Genomic DNA, 23,593 nt, shown 5'->3' on the forward strand with positions numbered 1-23,593 from the left:
CGTGCTGTAGATTAAACGCCAGGTAGAACCTCCCCATTGTGACGGGAGGGTGGTGTCTCCTTGCCCTCGGTTCGCTGAGGGCTGCCTGCCCGAAAGGTGATGGCGCTGAGGACCTCGAGCGAAGCCAGCCGCTTCGGGACCACTGGGTGTGAGTCACCTGGTGTGACAACACCTCTGGCTGGGGCGGCTGGAGTGAGAGTGAGGGCTGGAGTGAGAGTGAGGGCTGGTGCTGGGTGTGGCGTGGTCTGGAGCCGCGATCATGCTGAACTCGGGAGCTGCAAGTTCCTGGGCTCCGTGAAGACCACCGCGATCTGGGAGAGCGGTTGCCGTTCCTACTCCCCTTCTCTTCTCAGGACCCGTTTTCGCCCGCAGTTAGACCTCCCCTGACCACGGCAGTACTAGTTAGTAAGGATAACAACAATAACTACCATTTGGAGGGCTTACTACTTAGTAGACCCTCTACGAAGTACTTTCCGTATATTAGTCCATTTATACTACACACCAACCCTTCAGAATGGGTTTTACTTTATTTCTTTTTACCGATGATGCTCCTGTCATTTTATATGACTTGCCCTAAGAAGTCACACAGCCAATCTAAAGTTCACACCCATGGCAGTCCTCGGACGCCCAAAACCAAGAACCAAGCTGATTTGTCGAGATCAGGGAGGAAGGGGTTAAGAGGGAGGTGAATGGTAGAGAGAAGAGTCCGGGTTCCTTCTCTCTCACCCTCCTTAAGACAGAGGCTGCAGTTTGGGGATGCTGAGCAAGTTCCGTGTCTGCCGCCAGGGGGCGGCCAAGGCCAAGCTAAGCTTACTGCCAGGAAGGGAACTGTGAGATGGGAATTGATCACGAGGCCTCCAGAGATGCCTACTACCCCACCCACAGTACAAATGGGCACAAATGGCCCTAATGCAAGTCAATGGTAGCACCCAGCTCGTGGTAGGGACTCCGCCTCTAGACTTGGGGGTAAGCGTGCTTCCTGACCTTAAAAAGCTCTGTGCAGGGGCTAAACAGTGCCCCCAGAAGGGTGTTTCCTGGCAGCTTCCAAATAAAAAACGGATAATGATCATTTAGTTTTTTAAACTTTTTGTGATTATGCCTGCATTCTGAGCAGAGAGAGCCAAAGAAAAGGAATTCTCACACACACACACACAGATCAGTCCAAAGGCATATAGAATGTCACCGGCGGATAAAAAAACATGCTGGTGCCGTGGGTATTTCCTTTCTGTTTGAGAAAAACTAGAAGCAATGCTCAGAATAATGGCATAAACAGCAGCAGCAAGCCAGAGACTTAAGGAAAAGTGTAATGGCCTGGCTATTTTTATTATTCAGTGTTTCTGGGACAGTTTGCTTACCACTTATCTGTGCCGCCCGGCTCCCTAATCCCTGCTCTTTGCAGCGCCCAGCAGGGTGTGGCTGCAAGTGGGCCACAGAGCCAGGGCCCAGAGACACCTAGTTCCAGCACCAGATGGTCAGCGGGGATGTCAACAGCTCTCTCGGGCTCCGGAACAGCCTGCTGGCTCTCTTCTCCCTGAATTTCTCACCTCCTGTTCTTGGCATCATCACCCCTCATCCTCAGACCTCCCCAGAACCTGGTGAGAAGGCAAGCCACCTCTGCTCCTCCCTGAAGCAGCAGAGAATGAAAAGGAGAAAAGTGTGGGGCAGTAGGAAAAAACAGGCTTGTGAGACATTCTCCTCTGCTTAGAAATGAGACCCAGGCCCTGGCTGGTGTAGCTCAGTGGACTGAGCTCCAGCCTGCAGGCCTAAGGGCCTGGGAACCTAAGGATGGCCAGTTGGATTCCCAGTCAGGGCACATGCCTGGGTTTCAGGCCAGGTCTCCAGTAGGGGGTATGCAAGAGGCAACCACACATTGATGCTTCTCTTCCTCTTTTTCTCCCTCCCTCCACCTCTCTCTAAAAAAATTGTTAAAAAAAAAGAAAGAAATGAGACTCGGTGCCAGGGCCTCAGGTAGGGAGGGGATTGCGCATCCTCAAGACACACTCCTGTATCCTGTGGCTCCGAGCTCAGAACCAGGCTCCTTCCCCACCAGTCCCCTCCCTATGACCTCACTCCAAGCCCTCTTAACCTAAGAGGGCTTTCCCTCCTAAGAGACAATTTCACACACCACCTCCTCCTTCCATTTATCTTAATACTTGCACATGCAAAATTTCACCGTATGAAAATTATAAAGTTGCAATTATGTTTATGATGAAGAAACTCTGTCTCAGAGTCTGGTTCCCAAGGTGGCGTTCACATCCCTCATTCTCGGGGAGCAGCCTATTGCAGCCCTCATCCCTGGCGTCCCTCTACCTTCGTCCCTCCCCTAGGCCTTCCCACTCCTGAGGACACCATTCCTAGGGTAGGGACCATCTGCCACTCCCTCCTGGGTTTTGACATTTTGACAGCCGAGGGCTCACCTATCAATCTGTGTGAGCGTTGTGGAGAAGAATTTTGTGCAATGGTAGGAATATTCTCTATCTTTTGTGCTCAGTTCAGTAGTCCTAGCTACATGTGGCTATTCAGCACTGGAAATGCACTGAGTACGAAGGAGAACCTCAATTTTTACATTTTATTTTGTATCTATTTTCGTTTTACAACCACGTAAGGGTTAGTGGCTACCATACTAGACCATGCACTTCTAGAATCTTCAAGACTCAGAACCCCTGAAGGTCCACGCAGTCACTCCTCACACTCTGGTCCCCCGCCCTGCGAAGCCCCAGCACCTGGTGATTTTTGAGGGCCTCTCACCTCTCTGAGTGACCCCGGCCCGCAGAGGGATGTTCACCGTCACCCCACCGCTGGCGCCGGAGGGCCTCTGGTCCCTCGCCGGGCCTCGGCCGCCAGGGGCCGCTGTGTCCGGCTGCCACCGCCGAACCCAGCCCCGCGCTCGGCGTCCCGCGCTGTCCCGAGGAGGCGGCGGCACCCGAGCGGAGCTAGCGGAGGGCGGCGACTGCGCGCTCCCAGGCCTGCGAGCGGGAGCCTGGGGGGGACCCCGGCTGCGCTCTGTCGAGCTGGCCGGGCGTGCCCGGAGCTGCCCTCCTGCGCAGAGCGGGACCCGACACGACCGTGGTGCCAGTTTGGCCAGAGCCCCGCCGCCTCGGGGACGCGGCAACTTGATGAGGGACACAGGGCTGCGGACCAGACTGCCCCAGAGCTGGCCGCTCCCGCCGGAGGGCTCTTGGAGTGTTGGTCTCAACCCAGAGGCCAGGACAACCTCAGGCCGCCGGATGGGACCAGTGGCACCGCCGTGGGACAGGTAGGACCCAGGGGTGGGGGCTCAGGATTTGGAGCGGAGGCAAGGGAAGGTAGGAAAAGGTTAAAGGTTCTTGGGGTTCACATCCTCAGCCTCCTGCCGGTTTGCCGGCTGCTGCTCGGACTCGCTGTAACCTGGATTGGTTGGGGGAAAACAGGTTGGGAAACTGAGCCAGGAGTGTGAGAGCCGGGGAACAAGTCCCCAAAGCTTCTTTCCCCAGCTGCGTCTGGGGGAGGGAACAAAATGCTATAAAATAACAGCCTAAATGCCCCCCGCAGGCCTTTCCGGGTCCTGGGGTTCAGAGGAGAGTTGGGTTGGAGAGCGTGGGTGCTCAGAGAGATGGGGTGCTCCGGATGGGGCGGGGTGATGCCGAGTCAGGTCCGTCTGCAAGGGTGGGGAGCGGTCTGCTCACAGAGCCCACCATTCCCGCTTCTGCCCTCCGCCCCCTTGGTCTTCTCTGGCTTCTTACTCCAGGGACCTACGACACAGAGGTCTGGACTCTGTTCCTGAGCCACATCATCCTACCTGCTTTGGTCCACCTGCCTTTGGAGGCTGAAGGAAGAGAGGTCTCAGGAAAAAACTGAGGGGCTGTGATGGCCTCTGTGATTCAGGGAGCCAGAGGATTCCCATTCCAACCGCGGGAGTGGGGACCGGGGTGAGGGTGGCAGAGTCCAGCCTTCTCCATACAAGTCCAGGAATGAGGTGTTGGCGGGGCAGGAGGTGGATGGAGGCAAAGAGAATTCAGAACCTCAGGGGCCTGTCCTGGGTGCCTGTTTGAGCAGCTTCCTGTCAGATTTGGCTCAGCCCCCCCCCCCCCCCCTTCAGCTCCCTTCCAAGGCCAGGTAGGTGATAGACGGCTTTGGTTTAGATGCCTCCTGCCTTTGGGCCTGCTTTCCTCCTGGGACAGAGAAACTCCTTCAGCTGCTGTCTTTGGGCTCGCCACACCCTACACATTCCCAGAGTCTGTAGGGACCCCTGCAAATTCCCAGAGCGGAAGAGAGACTGCCCCCACCCTGGTGCCTTGGGGAACAGCCTCAGAATGGGGCTCTGCTTCAGTGCTCAGCCCACCCCCGTGCCCTCAGTCAGGACCCGCTTTGTCCCCTGCAGGACCATGGACTCCTTTGTCCTTTGCGCCCTCCCGCCTAAGAATCTTTTCTACTTGTCTAGGTAGAGTGAGTCTGAGGCCAGTGGATGAACAGAGAGAAGCTGAGAAATCCCCCAAAAGGTGAGTGAGGAGACAGTTGAAGATGGGGAGAAGGGGGGTGGGGACAGAGATCCAACACCCCACGGAGGGAGCAGCCAGGTCCTGGCATTTGGTTTGGCCTCTGGTGTTCCCAGCGCTGTGTTGGCCCCCGCAGGAGCCCAGCGATGCCCCAGCGCGGCCCCCAGCTGCTCTGTGCCTCTGCTTCCCCGGGATTCTCTCCATCTCTAGCCCATCCTCTGGATGGACTTGGGAGAGCTGACCCATTGAGGACACAGGGGGAGAAGGGACGGGGAGGGGAGCCGTGGGAACGGGCAGACTGCCGACCTCTGCCGCCCACACCTGCCTGGCCGTGGGCAAGTCACCTGACTTCTATGTAGCCTTGGTTTTATTTCTTCCTTTTTAAATTTAAATTTGTTTAAATTGAATGGCTAGGACATGCCCACCCCTCAAATCCCAATATATGAAAGAGCGACAGGGACAAAAATTACTCTCTCTCTTCCTTTTTACCTCCCAGCCAACCGTTTCCCCTTCTGGGTGGCAACCTGTGTTATTAGGATATTTTTGTACATTTCCAGAGGTAGCTTATACATATTTGAGCAACACATATCACCCCTCCCTTTCACACATCTTATGTTTTTTTCTTCAATCCTCACCCGAGGATATATTTTTTTAATTTTTAAAATAACAGTTTTATGAAGGTATAGTGTACCTACTGTACAGTTAATATATTTTAAGTGTACAGTGAAATGGTTTGTAGTGTATTCAGAGAATTGTACAACCATCATCCAGGATATGTTTTGAAATGGATTTTAGAGGGAAAGGAAGGGAGAGGGGGGCGGGGAGAGAGAGAAACATCCACGTGGGAGAAACATGGATGTCTCCCCTACGCACCCCGACTGGGGGTCAAACCTGCAACCTAGGTTTGCGCCCCGACCCAGGATTGAACCCGAAACCTTTTAGTGAACAGGATGATGCCTCAGCCAACTGTGCCACCAGCCACAGTTCGTATGCGCCATCCTGCACTTTGCTTCTCGCCCCACCGTGAGTTATTGTTAGTGCTCAGCACAGAAAGTGTGTCCTCATTCTCTTTTACAGATGCCTGGACGGGACTGCATTTGTACAGATGCTCCCCAATATATTTAGCCAGTCCTTCCTTGGTGGTTCTTTCCTTAGGTTGTGTCCAGGCTTTTTGAGTATCAGTTTGTTCGTCTGTAAGATGGTTACAAAAAAAATTCTACTTTGTGGGACAGCCACAAAGGATTCCAGACCCTGTTCTGAACTGCCTGGGTCAAGTTCGCCAAACATGGGAGTCAGCGTTACTGCCCCTCCCGTGTCATAGCCGTCTGGGGCACCAGGCCCGGCTCATCCTTCAAGACCTCTCCTAACTGTCATCTCCACGAGGCTTCGTAGCAGAATGGTCTGCCTTCTGTGCTGCCTTTCCTGCTAGGAAGGCAGTCGCTCCTTTCTACAGGGAGTTTGGGCCAGGCTGAGAGCTGCCTGCGAACAGTGTGCAGTACCCACCTCTGTGCCTCCCAGGTGCCTGGCACAGAGGCGCCAGGGCTGGGCTCTGAGGGGCTCCTGCGTGGGGTCGAGCGAGGTGTGCGCTTCTCCCCGCAGGATGCGTGAGAGCGCCGCGTGGAACTGGAGCACGGGCGGCTGGCTGCTGGCACTTTGCCTCGCCTGGCTGTGCACCCTCCTGGCCTCGGCTTCCTTGCAGTCTCTTACTCCCGCAGGTTTGGGGGAGGTGGTGGGGCCTGGGAAGGGGCTTTCCCAGGATACCTGGGGAGCTGGACACCCCGCATCCCATCCCACAGCAGGCAGATCTCAGAGGCAGAGGCAGATCCCTAGATCCTAGGGGTTCTGGCTGCTCCTCTTCACCCGGGAAACTCTGCCCCCTCTGCTGTCCCAGCCCTGAGGAGGGTGGGCAGAGCCATTGCCCACCTTCCTTTTCAGCCACTTCCCTTTCTCTCCTTCTACAAGGAGAGGGCCGCCCCCCTGCCCCCCACCTTCCTGCCCAGCCAGCCATGGGGGTTTAAGTCTAGCCTCCTGGCCTAATTCTGTGGTTTTCCCTTTGGGTTGGCTAAAGCCTGTGTAAGCGGATGATCCTTCCCACGCATTGTAAGCCCCGGGGCCCTTGCCCTCCCGGAGGAGGCTGGGAGGTGTGGGCGGGCGTGGGACTTCATCTTTGTCCTGCCCAGGGCCAGGCTCTGCCGAAGGAAGGGCAAGGGCACGAGTGGCCTCACACTGAAGCAGCGGGAAGATTTCCTCTGTTTTCTCCTCCTCTAGGCTGGGAGGAGGGGCTGGAGGAGTGCCAGGGGTGGGGGGCAGGGGGCAGGGGGGCAGGGTTGCAGGCCAAGCCTGGCTCCTGATTCTGTGCTGGCCCCTGCAGTCCCGGGGAAGCAGGGCACCTGCGAGGTGACCGCTTCTCATCGCTGCTGCAACCGGAACCGCATTGAGGAGCGCTCCCAGACTGCGAAGTGCTCCTGCTCCTCCGGCCAGGTGGCTGGCACCACCCGGGCAAAGCCCTCCTGCGTGGACGGTGAGTGAGAGGCCGGGACCAGCAGGGAGGGCCTGATCAGAGAGATAAGAAGGTCTGTCTCGGCCTCGCCATCTGCTGAGGATACAGTTTCCTACCCATCTCGGGGCTTCCCCATCAGGTCTCAGATGATGGGCAACCTCTGGGGGAGGGCAGATGTGACCGTCACATTTCATAGAGGAGGAAAGCACACCACGGCTGCCCTCTGGCTGGTGCCCCCTGCCCGGCACTCACACAGATGTGTCCCCGCACCCAGATCCCCTCGCACCTCGTGTCGCACTCACTTCTGCAGACACGGCCTTCTGCACTCACCCTCCTCCCCAGCCCTCCTCCACGGGCCCCCCTCGTTCTCACACCAGCCTCTGCCCCTGTCACATGGGCACGTGTGAGTCCCTGGCCTGTACATCCCTTCACTCCCACCACCTTTCTCACGCCCCACCCCACCCCCTCATTTTCTCACACTCACGTGGCAGCCCCGTTAACGTGCCTGCCTCCTTGTGCACTGCTGCTCCATGGACCCCTGCAAACGGGTCAAACCTGAGCTCACAACACCCAGGGTGTGCTGGGACGGGGCCTCTCTGCTAATGACACAGTGACTCATCTCAAGGGTTGCTATACACACCCTGTCCCTGGCCTTGGCCTTGTGCTGTCTTTGGTGAGATGCAGGGGTCAGTGGGATTGAGGTTGACATGGCTGTGTGCCTGGGTCATTCTGGGCAGCCCGAGGAGGGGAAAGACAGGGAACTGCAGGGGGGGGGGTGCGGAAACGGCCACTTCATTCAGCACAGACCTCTCTCCTGCCCCCCGGACTGCTCGCGGTGCTCCCAGAGAGCTTAGCGCGGCCCTCCTCGCACTCTGCTCCCACAGCCTCCATCGTCCTGCAGAGGTGGTGGTGCCAGATGGAGCCCTGCCTGCCCGGGGAGGAGTGCAAAGTGCTCCCGGACCTGTCGGGGTGGAGCTGCAGCAGCGGACACAGAGTCAAAACCACCAAGGTACCCAGGGGTGGCTGCTTCGTACCCTCCTGCTCCCCTTCACCTGGGATGGAAAAGGGCGCGCAGGAGCCCTGGGCAGTGTCAGTGTCCTGAGGTGAAATCAGGGACCGCGTGGGTGCATCTCTGGACAGGCCCCCGGGTCTGTCTTAACTCTGGGGACTGGAGTCAGGGCCTCTGGATTTGAGATGCATGTGTCCTTCCGGGCACATTTCCTGGTGCTTCACGCATCTGAGTTTCCTCCGCTGCTTGGAGTGAGTTTGCCTCCCGAAAATGTCAGGTCAGTAAGAACAAAGTAGAGAATTGAGACAATGAGATAATTCAGAGGCGACTTTAGTAGCCACTCTGCCCGCCCATCCCTGCCACAGGCCCCGCCCCACACTCCCAGGACTCTCAACTCCCTGCAGTTCAGCTCCCTTCCTCTAGCCAGACCTCCTGGCCTGCCGGGAGATTTGCTGCCTGGCCTGCAGAACAGGGGGTAATTAAAATTTTATCAAATGGGTCAGCAAGTCCACATGTGTCACGGATAATTAGTTGCATAGCTCTGTCATCGCCATTTGTACAAATGGTGTCACCGTGGGACAAGCCAGAGCTCTGCTCCTGCCTTCCCTCGTGGCCACTGCCACACACAGCGAACGAGCAAACAAACAAACAGAGAGAGGCCGGCTTCGGGGTTCTGAAGGGGGCAGCATTTTTGGAGAGCTCAGGACAGAGAGAGGGAGCTACAGCAAGAAAAAGAGATGCTGTGTATACAGAAGAGCTTCCTGCCTGCAGACAGGAGGGAAAGACTGGTGCTCTGAGTGTATTTAAGACCAGAAGGGAGGGAGACCCCCTCCACTGAGCTGGTGACATTTGTCAGTATTGTATAGGTTTGGGTTTGTAGGCGGCAGATCACTGTGCTTGCAATTTTGGTAACAAGCCTGAAGCATGTTGTGGTGAGACAAGCCTGATTTATGTTTGGTGGGCTACCTGGCCATGCTCTCCCAGGCGGGACTTCACAGGGGGAAGAGATGATGGCAATGACCTCTACATGACCTGCATCTCCTAGGGGGTATTCGTTTCCCTTCTCTAACCTCCCCCTCCCCCTGCCCCTGCTTGTTCTCTAGGTGACTCGGTAGGTCTTGAGGTCACACGGGCAGGACAGCTTGACCGGTCTGAGGACTGAAGCATGGTATCCGGTTATCGGCCAGCAAATGTGGAGGTTCACCTGCCTGGACACGTGCCCCAGGCCACACGCAGCGTCACTTTCTCCAGGGGGATTTCGGTTAAGCTGCTGAGTAGGTGTGGACACATCTCCGGCCACATACCTAGCATTGTGCTGGGCTCTCCCTGGAGACACAGATGAAAGTCCACATATAAGGCCTGCCTTCAAGGGATGGCGGTCAAGTTGGAGAGTTGACGGACGACAATCTAGATAATTTAGACTAAAACGTGTGGTACCAGACTGTGGCTCCTGGGTCAGGGCCTGTGGGCATGTGGGGGTTTGGAGATGAAATTCCCATAGCTCTCCAGCCACCCCCGGCTACAGGGCACAGAGGCAAGAGGTCACATTCACCACCCACCACTCCCTTCCTTCACATAAGTCCAAACCCCCAGCAAGCCGCTAACATGCTGAAGGAAGACCCTCGCCGCCATGCCAGACGGGCTGTACATCCTTGGGCTTGACTTGGGGAAGGAAGGCGGAGATGGAGTCAAACTTGCCAGCAAAACTTCTGCAGAAGCGTTCCCTGGTTTGGGGGCTGTTCATTGGGTAGAGGATGGAATGGACCTTCACGCGGCTGCCATCCAAACACCTTGAGTTTTCATTTGCTGGTCTGAACAGATGAGGACAAGTCCCAGAGAGGGGAGGAGGCTCGTCCAAGGCTTCACAGCTTGGACTTCCGTCTCTCTAACACTGCTGACCTTCCAACGTAGCCTGGGAGTGGGAATTTAACCCGGGCCTTCCTCGTTGCTTTTGTCTCAAGAACAGGAACCTTCAAAGAACTGGCTGCACAGCTGCAATATTTTTCACGGGAGAGCCCACGGCAGGAACTTTTACCAAGGTCCCTGCTCTCCTATCTGAAATAAAACCGAATTCCTGCACACTGGGACGTGGGGCCGCTGGATCTCCACTGTGCCCTCAGCTCCAGAAGTTCCAGACAGGGCCCGTGCCAGCCCAGAGGTCACTCAGCACAGTGACAGCCAGGATACTGTGAGCTGGCAGCCCCACGGCCCGCTCTGACCCATCCCTTCCAGGATCCTCTGGCTGTCACTCTCGGAGGCTCCGGCTCTGACAGCGGGTCTGGGCGGGGTCCAGGCTGGTCAGCCCTTCAAAGGTCCTGCTGGGCTGGATGGAACAGGCTCTGTCCAGGGCTGAGGGTTGGCTTGGTCAGGCTGCCACACAGGCTCCAGGGACCAGAGACATGAGCTGCTTGAGTATCCTCTCATCAGTAAGCGAACTGAAGCCTCGGTGACAGCTGGGATCAGCTGGGATGGCCTGGACTGCCTGGGCGGGGCGTCAGGGAGACCAGCCTGGACAGTGCTGAATTCTGGTCCTCAGACGGAGGGCTGGGGCTGAGTCTCTCTCTCTCTCTCTACCCTGCTCCGTCCCACCCCCTGCAGTAGAACCAAGACTCTTCACCCCCCTCCAGGGCTTCTCTTGGGTTTGTTTTGTTTTGTTTGGGGTAATAAGGTGAACAATGATGCCAGCTTCTCACTAGACTGTAACTAGTTGTCAGAACTAGAATTCTCACAACTGTGGATCTTGGCACATAGTGGGGTCACAGGGCCAGGTGGTCAAGGAGCAGGTCAAAGCTTCTCATTGCCTTCAAGGCTGGGAGTGGATTAAGGGGTTGGCAAACTTTCTAGAAAGGGCCGGAGGGTCAACATTTTAGGTTTTACCTGACACATACAGTCTCCTTGCTATATTTTTCTTCGGTGTTGTTTGTTTTTGTTTTGTTTTTTTAAACCTTTTAAAAACGTGAAAGCTATTCTTAGCTTCAGGGCTACACTGAAGCAGGCCCCATTGCTGTTTCGGGAAGGTAGCCAAGCCTGGCGAACTTCTGAAGGCCGCCTCCCCTCACATCTGCAGCTTAGGGCTGCTTCCCAGCCTCCTGGCCCGCCTTCTCCGCAGTGGGAACCTGAGCGCGAGGTCTGGGTCAGGTTTTGTTTTTCTTCTAATGCTCCTTGAGAGATTGGTGAGTGAATTATTTAGGCTCCTAATGAGGCAGCTTTAGCAGAGTCAGGCAATAAGAGCCTGTCCTCCTGGAGGCCAGGACATGGGCTACTCCACTGCCTCCCCGCCCCTGGAGCCTGGGTCTGGGAGGGAGGGAGGGGGCTCCAGCCTCCTGCCCCTCTGCTGTGTCCACAGGCTGCTGGGCTGTGGGCTGGGGGAGTCTGAGGTTGGGGGATGCTGCTGTACAAGCCCCACCCGCTTGTGCTGCTGACCACCGCCAGCCCCTGCCTGGGCAAAGTCCAAGCTCCCCGGCCTTCCCTGGTCTTCTCTCTTCCCTGCTTACAGAGACCTCTTTCCTTTGGCAAATGCTGAAATTTGCTAATTCGTTTTTTAAAAGACTTTATTTATTTATTGAGAGAGAGGGGAAGAGAAGGAGAAAGAGAGGGAGAGAAACATTACTGTGTGGTTGCCTCTTGCATGCCCCATACTGGGGGCCTGGCCAACAACCTAGGCATGTGCTCTGACTGGGAACTGAACCCACAACCCTTTGGCTCACAGGCTGGTACTCAATCCACTGAGCCACACAGCCAGGGATGCTAATTCACTTTTTAAAAAAATATTTTTATTTATTTTTACAGAGAGGGGAAGGGAAGGAGAACGAGTGGGAGAGAAGCACCAAGGTATGGTTGCCTCTTATGTGTCCCCTACTGGGGACCTGGCCTGCAGCTCAGGCATGCGCCCTGACTGGGAATCGAACCAGCGACCCTTTGCTTCACAGGCCCGTGCTCAGTCCACTGAGCTACACCAGCCAGGGCAGCTAATTCACTTTTAACCTCTCAAAGTCTCTTTTTCCTCCTGACCTATCCAGATATTTATCTGGTGGGCTTTGAGGGATGTCCTTTGAGGGTGGGCCAGGAGAGTGAGCCCCACCCAGGAGGGTCTGGTGGAAAAGGGAAAGCACCCAGTCTCCCAACAGTAGCTCCCTAGGGTCCTGCCTCCGACTAAGTCAATATGCGTGCACATTTTATAGCTACTTCAATGGCAGGTTAGGAATGCAAATTAATTTTCCTGGAGCACAGGCATCCCAGAGTCTTCTGTCTTCCTCTTCTCCCCTTAGTGGGATGGGATCTCAGATTCTCCAGAGTTAGCTCATATCCCCAACCCCCTCCTTAAGAAGGTTGCCAACTACAGGAGATCATGCAGCTAATTTTCCTGACCGCCTGGCAGACTAGTGAAGTCTTTGAGTAAAGTCCTAATTAATGGCTCCAGGCAGTTGCCTACAGTTTAGGCTGCAATTTCCTAAAATCCCAAGCTTAGAGCTAAAGGGAATGTTAGAGATCAGTTAGCCAACTCCCTCATTAGGAAAGGGAGGCTCAGAGAGGCTAGGTGGTTTGCTCAAAGTCACACAGCAAACTGGTGGCACATCCTGCCCAGTGACCCAGACAGGTGCTCTTTGCATGCCTGCAGGTTGCCTCTTTCCTCCAGTGCAGAGGAGGAGGCTGAAAAGAAGCCAGGCTTTTAGCAAGGATGGTTGTGAGAGTCTCATTCCCAAATTACCCAGCTCTGAATGCAAGGGGACAGAACAAAGAAGAATGGGAAGAATTTAGAGACATATGCACAGAAAGAGGGAAATAGGGACAAAAACGAGATTGAGACCCCTCATTCAGAACCTCAAAACACAAGCATAGCACAGAATAATTGGGAGAAAATTGATGCCACATCCAAAGCAGTTGATTTTTGTCCTTTTTGGAGGAGACAGACTAGAGCTCCTAGCAACCTCTGGCTGACTTGTGAAGCCGTCTCAACGGTTCCTGGGTTCTTTAGACCCTAGTGTGGGAGTCTGCAAACTAAGGCCCATGGACCAAAGCTGGCCCATGACTTTGTAAGTAAAGTTTTATTGGGAATGTAACTGCGCTCATCTGTTTATTATCCTCTATGACTACTTTCCTGTTACAACAGCAGAGCTGACTCATTGCAAAGAGAGCATACAGTCCACAGGCCTAAAATATTTACTATTGGACGCTTTATAGAAGACTTTTGCCAATCCCTGCCCTGGCGTTTTAATGGACTCTTCCTCAGCACATCCTTACAGACCGGAAAATGGTGACTCTGTTGTGTTTCTCAGTTTGGGACTGTTTTCTGAGGCTGCGCCTGTGTCCCCTTTAACCCCTCCCTGTGCTGTTCGTGAGCCCTAACAACCAAAGAAGCGAAGATGTGAAGATTAAGACACAGGCCGAAAGAAAGCCTCGAAGCAGATGGGTGCCTCCCTAATATGTTGTCACACCCCAGATCAGCTCAGTTCGTATTTCCCAAGTTGATACAACTGCTGCTTTTAACCTGAAAGTAGCTGCCCGTGCACCCCTGTGTGGAGAGGTCAGTTAGCCAACTGACCTCTCATGCGCATGCTCATATGCTGCTGGCGTATCTGCGCCTCCGTGGATTGGAGTATCTCCATGCCCGTGAGCAAGGCTGACAATAAAAATATATAACTAGCTCAACGCAGGGTATGACTAATCAAGGCAGATGCCAGCCTGTACGTCAGCACGAAGCCCAGCACATTTCCACCCACCTGCTGTGGCTGAGAAGGACTCCAGGGCAAGGAGGGAAGGCTCATTCCTCCCTTCCCCGGGTGTGAGCAGCCGCTGGTTGCTGACTTCTTTGGGCTTGATTTGTCCCCGCCTGTGGGTCTGGGTATGTGCATGGGCACAGAAGCTACTGGACTCGGATGGCTGTAAACACTGTATTTGAAATAGACTGGGCATACAGGGGATGAGGCAACAGCCTTTCAAGCCCTACATGAGGTGGGTTACAAACTCCCCTTCACTCTGGCTTAGGGGAGGAGGGGTCCTACCGTTTCCAAAGGCTGGATCGACCTACATGCTAGGTGACGGGCAATAACACCACCACTTCTATTAGCGGGTGTCCACCATATGTCAAGCACCAATGCTAGACTCTATATAGGTGACAATGTTAAGTGGGAGTCTTCCCATCTCAAAGTTTGGAGAGGGGTCCCAAAGGTCAGGAAAAGAAATATAGGCATCAACTGTCCTCAGCTATTCCCACTACTAAGTCAAGATACTAGCCTGTTTCTACAGGTTTGTAAAAGGAACAGTCAACAACAGTCCATCGCCCACCTCTAGACTATGTAAGATAGGTCTAAGAATTGAGGTTGAAAGCAGGCAATAATGAAGCTCTGTCTGAAGTCGTCTCTTCTTCCTCCCTCAGCCAGAGGCAAGGTTTAGGTGTTGATTCTTTCTCACCATAATCCTTTTAGGAGAGGAATTTCAGAAAAGAACTCCAGCAGCTTGACTTGAATTGATCAGAAGGCAGCAGACAGGGGGATTCAGCCTGAATATAATCAGAAGGCAAGTGGCTGTGGTCGGTTTGCAGGCCTGGATAGTGAGTCTTGAGAACTATCTCGGGAGCGAGCTGTACCTGCGGAGCTTAGCAGAACATGAAGGTTTTCGTGTTTTCCAAAGGCCATATGTGGACTGCCCAAGAGGGCTGCCTGGAAGGGTGACCCCAGGGAGGGATGCCTGCCGGAAGCCATGGAGGCTAAGAGGGCATCCTAAGGGGCCAGTGGAAGGAGATAGCACCCATATCGAGGGACCTCTAAGTAGGAGAGGCCCAGCAACAGGTCGTCTTCCAAGTCAGTGACCAATATATAGTCCTGTGTCTCCCATAGGTCATGTTCACAGGCAGAAAAATCAGGGCGTTGAAATGGGGATGTCTCTGCTCGCTGTTCCTTCTAGTGACCCACTAAGGCGATCTCTGCTTCCCAGACCCACAACTGGGGCTCTTCTGTTTCAGAAAATGATTTATCTGCCTAGGTTAATTCAATGTTAGCAAAATACGTTACTATAGATATCTTCCAGTGACTGCTTTAGGTGAGGCGTTTGCTGGAAACAAAGGGAATGTGGAATGAATCATAGAGAAGGAAGTTAAAAATACCAGCTTTGGCCACATGACCAGTTATGGAAGTGAACACTGTCATATTTCGTCCTCATATTAATATGAATATTAATTTACACATTAAATAATTATTTTCTTCCCTTTTCCCGCTCATGAAAGTGACCAGGACTATTAATTACCTGAAAGCAACCAGAAAAATATACAGAAGCTGTATATTTTTTACCCTGAGCCACAAAAATTTGTCCACATGTTGAGGCCAGAGGTAAAGAAAGGTGTGTTGAAGAATACAAGTGTTTCTTGAGTGAACCCTACCATGTTATTTTAATTCAGTAAGTTGGTTTCACATACATTGAATTATTTCTTCTCCTCAAGGCCCAGAGAGATGAGCATTATTAGCAGCAGTTTGCAGATGCAAAGGCTCAGAAAGAAAGGAAGGCTGGGGACCTTCGGGAGCTGTCTCCTGGGCCCAGGACCCGGAGAGATCACACGATAAGAAAGAACTGAGGATCAGACTTTTTAAATGGGAAATGTTCCATTTTCCCGACAATTCCATAAGGTAGGTATTACTATTCTGATTTTACAGAGAAGGAATCTAAGACTCAGAGAGGTTAGGTAATTTGCCAAAGATCACCCAGCAAAAAAAAAAAAAGACAGATGGACCAGGGTTTGAATTCAGGTCTGTGTAGCTCTAAAGCTTATATCCTTCACCACACATGGGCTGTGTCCTGGCTATCTCCTCCTGGGCTGAGCTGCCGAGTCTGAATACTTTATAATTAGTGCTTAGGGAAGTTGAGATGAGCTAGGGGTGGGCTGGTAATAAGTGCAATCAATGATAGAGGTGTATCATCTGTGTTACAGGAGAACCTACTTAGGAAAGAAAAGAAATCCAGCATGAGGAAAGCCATCCTGAGTCTGAGTCTTTAGAGTTGAGTGAGAATCAGCCGGGTAAAGAGTGTGTGTGAGTGTATGTGTGTGTGAGTGTGTTGGGAGTAACCGAGACTAAACTCGGAGTAGGAAAAACACCTTTGCAAAGGAGGAGGGCTCGCGATAAGTTCAAGGAAGCAGTCAGCTGTGGCTGGAATACAAGGGGGTAAGGAGAGATGGTAAGACATGAGGCTGAAAGTTGGTCAGGGGTGAGCTAAGAAAGAAGCTGGATGCCATGAGGTTTGAATTCCACCTCAAGACAATAGAGAAGCTTGCAAGAGCTAACTGCAAGGGCAAGGTGCAGTATTAGAGACAGGGCTGCGTTGACCTTGAGAAACAAAATATCTACCAAGAAGGGCTCCTTGTGATTGGCCCAAATAATGGACAGTCCGGCAAAGGCCTATGCACCGTTTTCAGAGGCCTCTCACTCACACAAATTGCAATTCGGTCGGGGTGGGTGACGCGCATGCCTGGGTTGGCAACCCACCGGCTGAGCTGCCAAACCTCCTTCCCTGTGTTCCTGCCCGCTGAGCCCGACCTTATGAAGGAGTTTCTGGAATTATATTTTAAACAATGGGCAGAAATCTGCCCGGTCCACTAGAGCAACACAGCTATAGTCTTATTTGCATATTACTGACCAATCAGAACCTGTGATTCCAACCAATCAAGATAGTACAATTTGGACTAATCAAACCAATCAAGATAGTACAATTTGGACCAATCAAACAGTGCATATTTGGATTCCTTATTTGCATAAAAATGGACCAATTAGGGACCAGGGTAGGCACTTCCTCTATATAAGCAGGCTTGCTCTTTGTCTAATAGCAGCACATTTTCAGTTTCCTGTGTATCCTGTGTTTCCAAAGTTTGCAGACTGTTTACCTGAATAAAGTGTTTCTTTTCATCACACCCCAGATTGAGGACCCGATTGGCATCAGATTGGTGGCAGCGACCTTTTGTTGATAGCTGTAAGCCCAGATGACAAGATGGATTTGCAGACAGGAAAACCAGTTAGAAGTTTTGGCAATGATCCAGGTAAGAAATAACAAGACCTTAAGCCAAAAGCAGTGGTTACCTGAGGGTGCAGCATGGAGAGGAAGGAAGATGGTATTTTCAGGCTCTGAGATGTCTCCACTCCCTCCTGGGTGCTGCTTGCCCTTCTCCCCCAGTCACAGAAGTATGAGTGCCAGCCCTGACTCCTCCGTGCACACGGCAGGTGACTGCCTCTTTGCTGCTCGAAAGACATTGAACACCCAGCAACCAAACATGCTACCTTCTCCAGGGACTGTAACCTCCCCATTGGGTTCCTTTTTTTTTGGCAGTATTCACACCAAAGCAAACATTTCTGAGCTCTTCCTGGTGCTTTCAGTTAATGACATCATAAGGGACCACCATTCAAAACTTAGCTAATTTCGAGGAAAGCCTGGGAAATGAGTTTAGATAATAAGTGTGGCAATTCCAGGGGACCAGATGCATGGGAATTCCTGGGAAAGAGGAGGCACACGGCCTAGGAGAAGGGCTGCTGGGGTCAGTCCAGGAGTCCTACCCTAAATAATTCCTGCCTTTTGTTTCCCAGCGGATTTGGAGCACTGGTCTTCCATTTCACTCTGGCAAAGGTCAAGTTTCTCTTTCGCTTCTCTGTATGCACTTAAATTCCCAGAGCCACCAAAGGGTGTTCAGCCAGAGCCCAGGGTCAGGGGAGGAGACATGTAATAAAGCATCTCCTTGGAGGTGTCTTCCACAAGGATTGGGAGGTGGCCAAGCTTCACGTGGACCATGGAGGCAGCTCTGGGCCCCTCAGACTTCCCTCAATTGCAAGAGCAGCCTGAGGTGTCTTGTGCTACCTGGCACTGTCTCTGAGCACTCCTTAGGGACTGAGCCAAGAGGTGTCCCCAGCCCAGGGAACAGGAACGCTGAATTTTCCTCCTTGGGAGTGGACCTGGAGGAGGGGGTTCGCTGGCCGCTCCCACGTGGGGAGGGCTCTTTCGCCCCACTCGCCAGCACCCAAGCGCCTGCCTGGTGGTAGCTGGCCACCAGTCAGTGAGACGTGCAAACGTCGTATGCTTTTAGGTGCTGATTTTTAAAGATGAAGCTGCTTAGTAAGCCAACTGAACATCAGCAATTTTTCCAGAGAAACCTTTTAATTAAGTTTACATAGGAACAGTGGGTTGCAATTGCAGACTGTCAATGAGAAAATGGGAGAGAGGGCGCGGGAGGTGGAGTGGGGGTGGTGCGTGTGCAGGTGTGTGTGCAGGTGTGTGTAACATTTGAGGAAGGAGGGGCGTCTTTGGTGAGCGTTCTGACTGCAGCGGCGNGGCTCTTTCGCCCCACTCGCCAGCACCCAAGCGCCTGCCTGGTGGTAGCTGGCCACCAGTCAGTGAGACGTGCAAACGTCGTATGCTTTTAGGTGCTGATTTTTAAAGATGAAGCTGCTTAGTAAGCCAACTGAACATCAGCAATTTTTCCAGAGAAACCTTTTAATTAAGTTTACATAGGAACAGTGGGTTGCAATTGCAGACTGTCAATGAGAAAATGGGAGAGAGGGCGCGGGAGGTGGAATGGGGGTGGTGCGTGTGCAGGTGTGTGCGCAGGTGTGTGTAAGATTTGAGGAAGGAGGGGCGTCTTCGGTGAGCATTCTGCCTGCAGCGGCGGCTGCAGGACGGGGAGCGTCTGGCCCGGAGGGTCTGGCGGTGCCTTCTCTGGAGCCCGCGGTAGATTGGGGGGCGGCGAGCTCCCTGCAGCGGGGTGCGGGGCGGGTAGCGGGGCGCGGTGTCCATCGGAGGCGCCTGGGGAGAGATCGGTGGTGCGCGGCGGGCCGGGAGGCCAGTGGCGATTCCCAGCAGAGGGTCCCGGAGAGAGGACGCCACCGCGGAGGGCGGGCTGAGTCCTAAGGCTGACCAGAGGGACTCGACGGTCGGAGCGGGTCACCGGGCAGGGGTCCTTCCAACAGATTCCCCCCGCACAGTAGAAGCTTCTCTTCTCTAACCTGCGGCCCAGAGAACCGCCCTCCGGGCTCCTGTCTGCCCCCAGTGCCCGGTGGCCCTCTGTGGACCGCGCCCTCGCGCGCGTCTCTCGGGGTCCGGTTAGTCTAGGCTCGAGTCATGAGGGTGACTTTCCAGGACTCCGGGGAGGCAAGGGCCGGGCCCGGTTGCGTGGATGCACACTTGGAGTCCTCTGGGCCCATCCTGCCCCCATGCGCGGTCACCAGAGCGAGTTGGGAAGACGCCTGTCCGTTGAGTAGCCTAGATCTTCGCAGTTTGCACGCGGGATACTCTCTCCGGTCGGAATGGGTCTCCGCACCCCCCCACTACCAAACCCTGTGAGGATGCCACAGTGAAGGGCCTCGCCTACCTCTTCCTTCTCCGACTCTCCTTTGTGACCAAACTCTTGCCACCACCTGCTCAAGAGTACACACCAGAGCTGCCAGTTGCCTTAATGCTCTTGGACTCCTCCGTAAGGGGTCCTGTGGCACTGGGGAAAGTCTCCCGGCGGGGAGGCCCTGGGCCCTGTGGGTGCTGATGAAGATGTACAAATGGTGCAGACAGTGTCTGTTCACGTTGAAGCCCAAGGAATAATGGGCCTCCTTTTTAAAAATGAACGTTATTGAAGGGCAATTTACATGCAATGAAGTGTGCCCATTATCTGTGCACCTGCTGGCGAGGTATGACATTTGTATGCCACTACCGTGGTCAAGATACAGAACATTTCCATCTGCCCCAAAGTTCCCTGTGTGCCCTGCCCCGTGTGGCTCAGTTGGTTGGACATCCTTCTGCAAAGTGAAGGGGCCACCAGTTCGATTCCTGGTCAGGGCCCCTGCCTGCGTTGCAGGTTCCACCCCACTGGGACATGTGTGAGATGCAGCTGATCTGTGTTTCTCTCCCTTTCTCCCGCCCTTTCCCTTTCTCCATAAATAAATAGGTAAAGTCTTTTTTAAAAAAAAGTTCCCTGTGCCCGTCTCAGGCTCTGGCACACATATACTTCCCCCTCCTTGCACACATATACTTCCTTCGATGGGGTTTGTATTGAATAGTACTGTGTGTTGTAGTATTTCTATTCTTTGTTGGTAGTTGCTAGTATATAGATATACAATTGATCTTTGTATATTGTCCTTTCTACACACCCTTTTTAGTTCTAATCGCTCTTTTTTTCCTTCTAATTTGGAGAGGGGAAGGAGAGAGAGACAGAGAAACATGTTCCACTTATCTATGCATTAATTGATTGATTCTTGTATGTGCCCTGACTGGGGATCAAACCTGCAACCTTGGCATATCAGATGGGTTCCAGTAGCTTTAAGAAGAAAAAAAAAAGATTCCACCCTGGCTCAGTGGATCGAGTGCCAGCCTACCAACCAAAATGTCACTGGTTTGATTCCCAGTCAGGGCTCATCCCTAGGTTGTGGGCGAGGTTCCCAGTTAGGGGCCTGCAAGAGGCAACCTGTTGATGTATCTCTTGCACATTGATGTTTCTCTCTCTCTCTCTCTGTTTCTCCCATCCTCCCCCTCTTTCTGAAAAAGTAAAAATCATTTTTAAAAGATTCCTTGGATTTTCTACATAGACAATGATGTCACCTGTAAATAAAGATAATTTACTTTCTAAGTCCTGGCCTCCCTCCGCCCCTGACAAGCGCTGTTGGAACTGCCAAGGCTTCCAAAGAGGGCTTTGCTTGCCTTCTCTGCGCGGAGGAAGTAGATTCGCAGCTCACCCAAGAGGCGGGGATGCGCAGTGGTTGGACTGTGGCCTCGGAGCCAGGGCCCTGGGCTCTGAACCAGGTCCCACCACTTATTGGCTGAGTGTCTTTAGGCAAGTTGTTTAGCCTCACGGTGTTTTAGTCTCTTCATTGTTAAAGTGGGGTTAATCATAGTGTGTTCGCAGTGATGTCACATGTCTGTGTAGAGCACTTGGCATGGAATAAGCACTTGCTTGTTTCAAATCTCCCCTGTCGGGAGAGGGGAGGGCTGGGGATGTGGGCTGAGGGAGTATGCTGTCCCGGTAAGGAAGGAGTACCGCTTTTGGGCTGCTGTGCTGCAGTATCTCTTCCTGCCCTTGGAAGGGGGAAAACTAAGTTGCTCCGAAATTGATATACAGAGGAAGGATCTAAGAGTGATTTTCCTTTAAGGGGAAACTGGTCTCTGGCTAATATGTCATCATGGGAGATGCAGATGAGGACTGCCAGCTGATCCTACCTAAGCCTCCTCCTCCCTCCCCTGGCCCCCCTGTACCCCTAGAGGCTCCTCTGAAGCAATCCCCCTTCCTACCTCCAGGCCAGTGTCCTGTGCTGACACTACCTTCCAACACACACTAGCCCAGTATCTATTGTGCACGTTCTCTGTGACCTCTGGGTCATTAGATGTGCACTTGGAGGTGGAGATTTGTCCCCTGTTAGATCCTGATGATTCTGGGAGGAAGAACAGCCTCTTCTTCCCTCCCTAAAGACACTCTCATGGCATGGGGGAGGGGCTGGCTGCTCACAGCAGCGTAGGAATCATCTCCATCATTTCTCAGCTTTCCCACTCTACTCTGTTCTGGGCTTGTGTGCTGGTCCCTCCCTGAGCCTGGGGAGCTTGTGTGTGTGTGTGTGAGAGAGAGAGAGAGAGAGACAGACAGACAGACAGACAGTATAGCATTATGACCCAGGCAGGAGAGCAGAGAAGAAAAACTGAGCCCCAGTAGGAAGATGTAGAAACCATTAAAGCTGAAGCAGGTTAGAGGCAGGCTCAGCCACCAAAATGTCACTGTGCCTGTAATTATAGGTAACATGGGACCCACGGAGCTCTAAGTGCTCCTGCTCATTGCCAGCCTCGCCCAGCCCTGAGCTCCAAGGAAGGTACTTGAAGCAGGCCAACCTCTCAGGCTAACGGGAAGCCCCACCCCAGTCCCTCAGGGACACTGCTTCATTTATGTGGGGCAGGGACTGGAGGTGGGGTTGGGGGGTGTTAGCCTCCACTGGCCACATTTACCAGTCATAAACTCAATGAACATTGTAATTTGCTGATTAAAATTTTAATTCTCGTCTTAACGTCAGAAAACATCAGAGAATGTCAAACACTGGATGCAGAGAAGTTGACAGAAATGGGAGGGCAGGGAGCGAAGAAAGCCAGGCTGCCTTAGCTGGGGGCGGGGCGCGTCAGGCTTCTGGGGCTGGGGAGGCGGGGAGGGCGAGAGTGGGGAGGGCTCCCTGCTTGGTGAGGGAGCTAAGTCGGGGTGGGGGGGGACACTCCCAGCCATTCCCAAGTGTGGGGAGGGAGAAGGAGCTTGGACTTCAGAGTGAGGCTGACCTGGGCTATCCTCTGGCAGCATGGCTTGGGCACAAGCAACCTGCCTGATACAGAACAATTGCAATGCAGTAAGGTTTAGTGCCAAAGCACAGGGCTGGGATCTAGGACCCTTTCCGGAAGTCTGACCACTCCCTCCCCCCAACCCCCCCAAGAAGAAAAACAGAAACAAAAGGAAAGACCTCTTCATTTCTCCCCTTCCCTTTCTCCTTCCTTCACTCCTCTTCCTCCTCCTTTCCCAGGCCCGATTCCTAACTCAGCGGGGAGGGGGAAGAACAGTGAAGTGGAGGGGCGGGACACTGGGCAGAGCGGAATGAGGAAAACTAGATTCAGGGCAGATGGGACGGGAGCGAGAAGGCTGGTGAGCACTCGGGTCATGGTGACCTCCCTCCGGTCTCTTATTTGACCCCTCCCAGTGGACTCCTTGGTTCTCAGAAACGGTGGTCCCTGGCAGGCCCAGTCTGGGCGAATAAGACAAACAGAACGGTCACACTGGTGACACTTGCAGAGCCACTAGTCAGGCACTGTCCTAAGCACTTAGAGGAACGATCCAATCTCCACCATAACTCTAACCCTGAGAAGTAGGACTTCTGTTCCCGCTGCCCAGGAGGGGACACCGCGGCACAGAGAGACTAAGGCACTCGTCCCAAGATCGATGAGGAGAAGCAAAGCTTTGGGACCAAACCCACTCCATCTCTCGCGTTAGCAGGCCTCAAAGGGCGTGCGTGCGCGTGCGTGCGTGCGTGCGTGCGTGGCTGTGCCTGTGCACGCGTGCGCATGCGCACAGAGGCCTGCCGATGAGGCAGGGCCTGAAACACCTGCAGCAGATTTTCCCCCCACGTGGCCCACGCTGACGGGGGCTCCTGTGTTTGTTTCTTCCATCGCAGGGCCCTAGGAGAGGCAGCCGAGGAAGGCCAGGCGTTAGTAACACGTGGGACGTGCTTCTCCTTTCGCTAGCTTCCGGTTTAAACTCGGATTTGTTAGAAAACGAGTCAGAGAGTCGAGTCTGCGCCTTCACCTCTGCAGCGCGAATTTCCGAAGCCTGGACTTGGCCGAAACAACCTTAGTGTGCCTGCTGCCGGCCGCGGGTGGGGGCTGCGCCGCCTCTGTGGTGCCGAGGTGTCCGGCCCGTGGAGGCTGTAGGACAAAGGGCTGGAAAAAGTGGCTCAGCCCCGCCTTTCTCTGCTATTTGGCTGCAGTACCTTCCAGTGACTAATGAAGTGAACAGCTAAAGTGCTTTTCAATCAAAACTCAATTGTACCAAAGAGTAAAGGAAGAGGGAGAGGGAGTAAAACATTAACGAAGCTCGTGTGACTACAAAGCTTCCTTTCCGCAGAGGATCAAATTGCC

The 23,593-nt window shown here is 53.6% G+C and overlaps 1 protein-coding gene across 1 annotated transcript; it reads left to right on the forward strand.

Moving 5' to 3' along the window:
* Positions 1 to 2,999: 2,999 nt before the first annotated feature.
* Positions 3,000 to 10,153, forward strand: TAFA3 (TAFA chemokine like family member 3). Its single transcript, XM_037038890.1, has 6 exons — positions 3,000 to 3,256; positions 4,421 to 4,478; positions 6,075 to 6,190; positions 6,847 to 6,996; positions 7,860 to 7,984; positions 9,088 to 10,153. Exons 3-6 carry the CDS (start codon positions 6,076 to 6,078, stop codon positions 9,097 to 9,099), a joined length of 402 nt encoding a protein of 133 aa, XP_036894785.1. The 5' UTR covers positions 3,000 to 3,256; positions 4,421 to 4,478; position 6,075; the 3' UTR covers positions 9,100 to 10,153.
* Positions 10,154 to 23,593: the final 13,440 nt, after the last annotated feature.

The sequence above is a fragment of the Sturnira hondurensis genome, unplaced genomic scaffold (genome assembly GCF_014824575.4).
Source record: "Sturnira hondurensis isolate 20B ecotype Veracruz unplaced genomic scaffold, ASM1482457v3 Scaffold0024822, whole genome shotgun sequence".
Lineage (NCBI taxonomy): Eukaryota > Metazoa > Chordata > Mammalia > Chiroptera > Phyllostomidae > Sturnira > Sturnira hondurensis.

Bases quoted from the DNA above. Each gene is read 5' to 3' on its own strand.
- TAFA3 (XM_037038890.1), top strand. From the start codon at position 6,076: ATGCGTGAGAGCGCCGCGTGGAACTGGAGCACGGGCGGCTGGCTGCTG. The intron at 6,191-6,846 runs GTTTGGGGGAGG...TGGCCCCTGCAG, and splicing joins GCAGTCTCTTACTCCCGCAG to TCCCGGGGAAGCAGGGCACC. The intron at 6,997-7,859 runs GTGAGTGAGAGG...CTGCTCCCACAG, and splicing joins AAAGCCCTCCTGCGTGGACG to CCTCCATCGTCCTGCAGAGG.